This window comes from Sphaeroforma arctica (genome assembly GCF_001186125.1).
Source record: "Sphaeroforma arctica JP610 unplaced genomic scaffold supercont1.119, whole genome shotgun sequence".
NCBI lineage: Eukaryota > Ichthyosporea > Ichthyophonida > Sphaeroforma > Sphaeroforma arctica.
In genome coordinates this window covers 12,779-21,448 of record NW_014040439.1, presented here as the reverse complement: position 1 = coordinate 21,448, position 8,670 = coordinate 12,779, and the positions used below count along the sequence as shown (strand labels likewise).

General features: G+C 41.5%; 2 protein-coding genes across 2 annotated transcripts in view; one reads left to right on the top strand and one right to left on the bottom strand.

Annotated features, from left to right (window-relative positions):
- The first annotated feature begins 3,159 nt into the window (after window positions 1-3,159).
- SARC_02605 (hypothetical protein) lies at window positions 3,160-7,148 on the top strand. The gene is made up of 3 exons (XM_014303612.1): window positions 3,160-5,150; window positions 5,289-5,976; window positions 6,130-7,148. The coding sequence occupies exons 1-3, from the start codon at window positions 3,294-3,296 to the stop codon at window positions 6,294-6,296; spliced, it is 2,712 nt and encodes a 903-aa protein (XP_014159087.1). The 5' UTR covers window positions 3,160-3,293; the 3' UTR covers window positions 6,297-7,148.
- Window positions 7,149-8,187: 1,039 nt separating this feature from the next.
- SARC_02604 (hypothetical protein) overlaps window positions 8,188-8,670 on the bottom strand; it is a 4,714-nt gene continuing 4,231 nt past the window's right edge. Inside the window, exon 5 of the mRNA XM_014303611.1 lies at window positions 8,188-8,670. This exon is cut by the window's right edge and continues 311 nt beyond it. The gene's annotated coding sequence lies outside the window, so the exon portion shown is untranslated.

The window sequence follows — 8,670 nt, the reverse complement described above, 5'->3', positions numbered from 1 at the left end:
AAAACTGTTTTCATATTTCTCGGCGATGAATAACGTACAGCATACCTTTACCCTTTATGTTTTCGTGTTGACATGTATTTGCGGGGGGAACATCAAGAAGGTATCTTCTCTATCGAGCTTCAATACTTGCACACCTTCACAATCACATAATAGATTTCACATTTACGTGTCGGCTATGGCCATCCACATGATAGCTTGTAAATATGCGAACACGCGAGGAACGTCATACCTACTTGTGCCACTAAATTCAGGTCGCCATACAAATATTTGATGTATCCTCACAGAAGAATTAAGGTGTAAATATTTGTGTGGATGATCTCATTAAAATTGCAAAATAGATAGTAAATAATCGCAATTGCACTCAAATAATCCTTCCTGTTGATCACATATATGAGGGGATCACAATATGACCCGATTGGTATCCTCACCTAATTAAAAGGTGGACTTCTAAGTGTAGGCACTGGCAAATACAAAGTATCAAGTTCTATATTATAAGCAACCTCGTTGGTAGCGAGGTTGCGCACGTCAATCCATTCATTGGCCTTGGACTCTCTCCACTCACCGTTGATGAAGGATCGTCGGTTTATTTCTCCAAAAGGAGGGCAAAGTGCATATCGATTAAAACTTTTTATTTTAAATAACACGGCATCGGTACGCAAGAGAGATGCCTCTTGTTAGCTAAAAGAAATATGACCCTCGTAAGTGGATTCTGTACTACATAGACTCCACAAACAAGGGTGACCATGTGTAGAAGAATCAATTGGTCCCGCAATCGATGCCAACACTATATGTAAAGCACTAAACTTTATTTGCGCATGGAGCTAAGGGAGAAGTTCCGTTTGAGTGTCTACTTTAGAAGGCTGTGGTTTGGAACCTTGACAGTTGTCGCGTTTTTTTGTCATTGGCTCGGCAGACTTCACAAAAGCGGCAATGATAGCTAGCATTTGTACCTCGTGAACCCCAGTCTTTGTCTATTTGGTTGTAGCTTGATAAATCTACCTCGCAACTCTTGAAAGTAGTTGCATCGTAGACTGACTGAGACTAACCGCTGGGGGAATATTTAACTATTCTTAACTATATAGTAGCTACAATTTGGGCTTACGTGCTAAGTAAATGCTCGTGGGTTTGCAGTGAGCTGAAGGAATATCATACCTTTCACGCCATAGTTGTATAGTATATTATTAAGGTACCCAATCCTCTCTTTTCCATCTCGAATTGTTGAACGGGTTGAAAATAAAATGATTACAGTAGCGTGCATAGTGTAAAAGAATCAATTGGTCTCCCAATCGATGCCAATACTATATATAAAGCACTAAACTCTAGCTGCGCATGGAGCTTAGGGAGTAGTTCCGTTTGGTTGTCTACTTTAAAAGGGTATGGTTTGGGACTGTGACAATTGTCGCGATTTGTTCCTTATTAAGTTTTTATTGTCATTGGCTCGGCAGACTTCACAAAAGCGGCAATGATAGCTGACTTTTGTACCTCGTGAATCCCAGTCTTTGTCTATTTGACTGTAGCTTGATAAATCTACCTCGCAACTCTTGAAATATAGTTGCATCGTAGACTGACTGAGACTAACCACTGGGGAAAACGTCATAGCTGTATATTTAGTATATTATTATAGTACCCAATCCTCTCTTTTCCATCTCGAATTGTTGAACGGGGCGAAAATAAAATGATTACAGTAGCATGTATTCGATGTGAAGCGGCGTAGATCGAAGCCTACTTGCTTCTCAGGTTTGAATTATTTTACATCGACTTGTGTGTCCATTAAGCAACGATGTGAAATAGCTGTGCTATTATGTGGTTATACAAAATGTTGTAGCTCATTGCTAGGCGAAGTGAGGCGTACCGTGACGATACTGCATGATTTGTTACGGATCTCTATCGGATCAGCAGCATTTGAAGTTTCCCTGACACGCTACGCTGGCTACGGCTGTACAAGTTGCTCGTCTCAAGTCCTCAACAAATTTGAGTTTAGTTTAGAACCGCAAGAAAATAATATATTCATATCCATTGGTCCGTGTATAATATGCTACTAAGCGTTGAGTTTTATAGAACCACGGTAGGGAAAGCAAGAAAATAGATTCTCTAGGCTATACCCAATCGTTTTTGGTTTTCATTGATGTAGTTAGATAGTGTCAGGCTGTCAGCTACGAACGATGTGTCAAAATAGTATATACTTGCTACTGAATACTCCTGTCTATCTATAGTTCTAGTTTTGAATATATATTTTCTAAAAATATGTATTATCATCATTGTCTCATATGCTTCTGTTCTATTTACTTTTACTCTAGTAGAAAATTATGGTATTCTCTTCTGATATTCACAAAGTGATATTTAGTTCGGCACTTTTTGCTGTCTGATAGACGATAGTCTGATATCATATGGGGAGATGGATAAAAATATACGTAAATATTTGTAAAATTTACATATTTTATCCCACATTACACTACTGACTACTTGTGTTTTAAAGAAAAATAAAACATGCATCTAATATGTTTATTTAGAAGGCTATGCTAAAAACGATATGCTTACTCTTTTATCTTTTACGTATATCAAACAGACAGCATTTCCAACAGTTCATCTGTAGGGAAAACGCAGCAGCCTGCAGCTGAAAACGTATAAATATTTGTTATCGATTGCCCGCTACTCTTCAGTCTTTGTTATCAATTGATCTACTGGGAGTAAAAAAAGGTCAAGTGTAAATATTATAAAACATGCTCTTATAAATATTTAGCTGAAAAATCAAAAATATGCCTTTGCCTTTTAGCTTTTCTGAAAAATAGTATTGATTGGTTGAAAGAGCTAACCAATCAAAACACAAAAGTAACTTTACGCTTAAATACAATAAGTAGAACTATCTGGTATCATTGGTTAATAAAGTGACAACCAATAGAAAACGAATATTAAACGATTTTTTTTAAAACCTCGTGTCCCTTGTTCCAATGATATATTGAAGCATACATATTATAAAACAAATCCATGTCCCCGTTGAAATAAATATCTTAGATACAACTATATCTATTTACTGTAGCATTTACCCGAAGCATACTTGTTTCCTTTGTTTACTTACTGCCCTACTTTAGTTCACCAAATCGACGACAAAAATTACACATATACTTTCCACATCTCACAGAACCGTTCATATCCTCGACATTCGAATAGAAAGTATCTCTAAGCAATCGAAACAGATATTTTCGGAAATTCGATACCAGCCCAGTCGAATTCATCTTGCTAGGCAATACAACCAACTAGCACGAACGTATTGGGTTCCATTCTAGTTGCATAAAATGCGTGGCTTCGCTTTTACAGTCTCGCTTATTCTTGCAGCAAGCATCTCATTTGTTGCTGCTCAGGACAACGAACAGCAGATAATTCCCGCTTTCCAATCAGTATCGCTCGATAATGATCCATATGAAAATTATGTTATGCGTCAGAACCGTACAGCTAACTGTATTGGTGTAGGAGATATTGATACATCAGATCCTTATCCTATTATCGAACCATGTACTGCCGATCTTAGTCAAGTTTGGTTACGTATTGCAGATTTCGAGAATCAGGGGCAGTGGCAAAATAGAGTGACACAAACATGCATCACGGTACCATACAATGGCGATCAAGTTATTCTCAAAACTTGTTCGGCCACAACCCTCAACAATCAAAAGATTCTCGATGATGCTCTCATTGCGCCCCGACCGAATACGGCCACCAATGTTTGCTTAGGTCCTTGCGCAGACGCATCCGGGCGACTGTGTACATTTGAGGCAGGAACCGTAGACTGGTGTGCAGTACCCGACACCAATGAGCCCGCTTTCAATTACGAACTGTACGCCGAGGAGTTCTGTCAATCACCAATCTCAGAGGGGCGATGGGAGATTGATTTCTACGGAGAGTGCTCTACTACTTGCGATACTGGTCTGCGCCCGGTGACGTACGTGTGCTCGTCGCTTCGGGATCTCGAGTATTCTTGCTGCGGCGACCTGCCTGAGAATGAGGTCCCTTGCAACTCTGTACCATGTGGTGCGAGTGTGAGCAACTATAAGGTAATCAAATCTACCGCCAGTCTGGATTCACCAGATGCTACCCCGTTGTGTATCGATGCAATCGATCCCACGCACGTAGAGATGCGACCATGTGCAGGTTCAGACTCCCAGCTCTTCATTCAGATCAATCCCAAAGACGACAAACAGTGGGTCAACAAAGCCACTGGCAATTGTATCCAAGTTCCCGAGCGATACAACATGGACAAGCAAACAGACTTCATTTTCCTACGCCCTTGTCAGGATGATTACTCTGACTCTGATAATTTCCGTTATCAGCAGTTCGCCGTCGACGAGCTTGTCGAGACTAGAGTGCGCACATGCCTTACACCTTGCGACTCGCTAGCTGATGGAACGCTATTCGAACCCTCACTAGATGATCTGCTGATTGCAGGACGTCAAGAAGAAGAAGCGTTCTTCAACCCCGCAGCCGACAATAAAGACGCCGTATGTGCTGTTCGTGATAATGACAACAATGTTACTCCGTGGTGCCAGGCTGGATCATTCTCATACCTCGGTCTAGACCTGTACAACAGACGTATGGAAGATCAACTCTGGTGCCAACAAGAGGAGTCCGCTGGCAGCTGGCAGTACTTTGGTGAAGATCAGTGCAGCGCGCAATGCGATGGTGGAATTCAACGTTTCGACTATCGCTGTATTCCTGAAGACCCTAACGTCGAGACCGCATGCTGTGGCACGAAACCGGGAGAAAGTTCGCGTCTTTGTAATGCACAGCCTTGTGATGCCACACTGGATGATACTTGGGTACTAGAGGACCTGAGGGATCGTGGACGGTGCGCAACAACCCAAGACGACAACACGCTGACATTCTCTGATTGCTTGAGCGGTGCAGAAACGCAACGATTCTTGTGGCTCGAACAACCTAGAAGCGGCAGTTCTGAAACACAGCAGTGGTTCCAGCCTTCCACGCAGCTTTGCGTAACTGTTTTGTGGGATCGTGAGGGCGGTCTCGACCAGGAAGCTGAGGTACGAATGAGCAACTGTAGCATAACTCCTGATGATATGCAGTTCTTCCACAAGCCCTCGTATTTAATCAACACTGCTATCGCCGCTTGCTTGGCCCCATGTACCGAGGACGAGGACAAGGTAAGTAGATTTTGCGAATTGTCTTTTGAGCTGTGTATTCAAAATCACGAAGAATTGAACAGGGTCATTTTTTCGATTATCATGCATTATATTGATCCTTTGTTAACAATGTCGTATTTTGTCCCAATCTGTTAATAGGTTTGCGCATTTGGTCAAGAGGGAAGTGACTGGTGCACTGCTGATGTAAGCACGCCTAAGAACACTTATATGAAAGGATTCAAGTATTGTCTGCAAGACGGAATCGACTGCCCCGTTGACTCTGGCCTGGTGACTGTAACTCAATTTACAACCGTTGAGGGTCCCGAGCCTACCTTCGCAAGCACAACAACTTCCACGATTCTTGTGACTTCGACCGAAGGTGGCAGCAGCGCAGCGGTGAGTACCAGCACTTCTGTACAGCTCACTACAGTAACTCAAGACGTGACTGTCTCGGAGGTGACGACCTCTACCCAGGAAGTGACTATTACCACCGAAGATGTTACAACCACCACCGAGGCACTCGTTCCCGTAACATCCACTTCCGAGGTGGTATTTCCGGTATTCAGCACCTCAGACGTTGTGACCACCTCTCTAGGGGCCACTACATTCAACCCCTTCGGCGATGCTACCACAGGTGTCACTACAGGTGACACCATAGCAGGTGATGACACAGATGCTACAACTGGAGATGGAGTGGATGGTAACTGGTCTGAGTGGGCTGAGTGCACTGTCACGTGCTCATTTGGAATTCAGACACGCGAGTGTAACAATCCAGCTGCGTCCGGCGGTGGTGCGGAATGCCCCGGAGCTGCGATTAGAACATGTAACCCAGGGCCTTGTGCACGTGGTAAGTTTGATACACTTTATGAGCCTTTCATTTTATATAGCGTGCATTTCTTGATAGAGTATTTGTACATGCGTCACTGGCATACTTGCTCTACGAATTTTCCATTGCCTACACTTGACTAACCATAAGCTATATTCTACTACACACTTACAGCTCTTGATATGCGCTCTGTTGATGAAGGTGAAGTACGATTCGCCGAGTCCGAAGAGTACAAAGTGAAGTTTAACAGTGGCGAGGGTAACGTGGGTAACATGAACACCAAAGCATCCCAGAGGCGGTCAGCAAAGCTAGGTACAGGCCAGGATACGGGCCGAAGCTAAGGTATTCAACAATATCTTAATGTAAATAGTAAAGTACGGAGAGAATAGGGCTTACCCGCCGAAGAGTGGGTAAATGATATCGGAGTAACTGTAGGTAAGACTTCAACTGGGTTGAGGCGAAAGCTGAGAACCGATATGGATCTGAGCACTTCACTCAAGCTGCGAGATCAGTTAGACAGTCAGGCCGATCCCGAACCGTACTCAATGTGCGGGACAAGGGTTATGGTTTAGGCCTTATAATGTGGTGGATGTACGGTGACAGGACGAGTATGTAGATGTAAAGATGTCAAATCTTTGCACTGCTTGTGAATGTGGAGTTCAGGGTGGATCGAGTGAGCGATAACTCGATGCAGACCCTCTGCACTGTCTACCTAGAGGTCAAATCTATGCACGCTCGTACCATACGGCGCACAATCGACGTCAGCTGCGGGCGATCGGAGTTACTGTTTGGGATGGATTTGGAAAGGTGAACATGCACACAAGCAAGGCCTGCCCTGGAGACTGTAATAGGTAATTAGGGAAGGAAAGAGGAAAGATGGAAAACCATCAGCATGCGATACAATCGAACATGCAAATTTAGCTAAGATAGCGTGTTTGTTGATAATAGCACTAGGGTGGAATGATCTTTGTAAGTAGCCATACTTGAAAGGTTTGGGACTAGAGGAGAATGAGTGTCGGTAAGATGTTTGCATTTGGAGATCTTCATGCGAGAAGATCCCCCGCGTGCGAACGGATTGCAACCTCAGAACTCTTCAAAACTGAAAGCTTTCTGCAGTATATTACATTCGCTATCCACACTGTAATAGAAGAACTCGCTATCCACGTAGAAATAAAAGAATCGAAAATAGTCAACACTTTGTTTCCTTTGTCATATTGGCAAACTTGTAACTCCTTGGCGTTGTATGATATGGTGTTCTTCACGTTGATTGCCGCTCGATATCCAATCCACACTTTTTATATTATTTCGAACCATTGCACATAGCAGCTCGATAGATTCTTGCATAGATTGCATACAGTGGTTTCCCTACTCAAACCAGTCTACTTACACGAGATCCTGGTTAACGCATGCGGCACAAATCTCGAACATCTCGCTGATCCTAACAATAGCATACGACAGATATTTCGTTCCAACGCAATAAATACAGTACATATATGATACAATGCATCTCTCGATGATTCACATTAATCTAGTTATGTTAACGATTGAATACATTACGCATCTAGTTGATCTTGACGGTTGTATATAGCAAGTACAGCTGTCGCAATAGTTGTAGCCCTAGACAATGCATACAAACACGAACTAACACACACACATACACGCGCGCGCACAGAGACAGATACGCACACACACACACACACACACAAACGTGTACATACAATAACACACATTTACACCCGCCCACCCATATATACATACATTTATATATATAATTAAATACGATATATATAATGTATGTATATATATACATATAGATAGTATATATATATATATATATGTATACAGATGTATATATATATATACATGTATATATATATATATCTGTATACACACACACACACATAATATATACCTGTATACATACACACACATACATGCATATATATATATATATAAGTATATTTGTACACATATATATATGAGTATAATATATACATATATATATATACATATACACATATATATATGTGAAAGTATATATATATATATATAAATATATATTATGCAAGTTTAAGTAGATCATGTTCAACCATTGAAACCTCATTTCTCAAAACTAACGGTGTTATATGCCTTACGTGTCTAGTTTTAAAATATTCACCGCAATTTGCCGACAACCATCTTTACACAATACATTTTGTATGCATTACAGATCACACACGATATTCAATTTTTTTCTTCTGCATCCTGTCATTCCTTTATTAATATGAGGTATAGGTTGTAGATATAGAGTTGCAACGTGCTATTCCCAATAAAATACTGATGCTATTGACACGACACGTTGCAAAAACAAATATAGCACAAATCAAGTAGGGATATACCATACCAAAAAACGTTGCCAAGGTAGTCTAATACGCCTCTTAGTCGATAAAATTCCTGATTGCACTAACAAATAAAGAAATTGAGACGTCTTCAATTTCGACCCGTTATCATGCAGGAATTCTGAACATCCCAAGAGACCTACAACTCGGATACCGAGTTCTGGATCCCTCACGGAAGCAGAGAAGCGTGTGAACTGAGTATATTATGTTCAGTATGGCAACTAATAAACGTGCAGATTTCATTTGCTCCGCAACTCCACAAGTGCTTATTGTACTGCGTCTAAAACACTAAACCCGAGGCGGTTATGGTGTGCTGGTTAGAACTCCATAATATCTT

Excerpts from the sequence above, each read along its gene's own strand:
- SARC_02605 (XM_014303612.1), top strand. The coding sequence starts at position 3,294 with ATGCGTGGCTTCGCTTTTACAGTCTCGCTTATTCTTGCAGCAAGCATC. Across the intron at positions 5,151-5,288 it reads GTACCGAGGACGAGGACAAG|GTTTGCGCATTTGGTCAAGA; the intron begins GTAAGTAGATTT and ends ATCTGTTAATAG. Across the intron at positions 5,977-6,129 it reads CCCAGGGCCTTGTGCACGTG|CTCTTGATATGCGCTCTGTT; the intron begins GTAAGTTTGATA and ends ACACACTTACAG.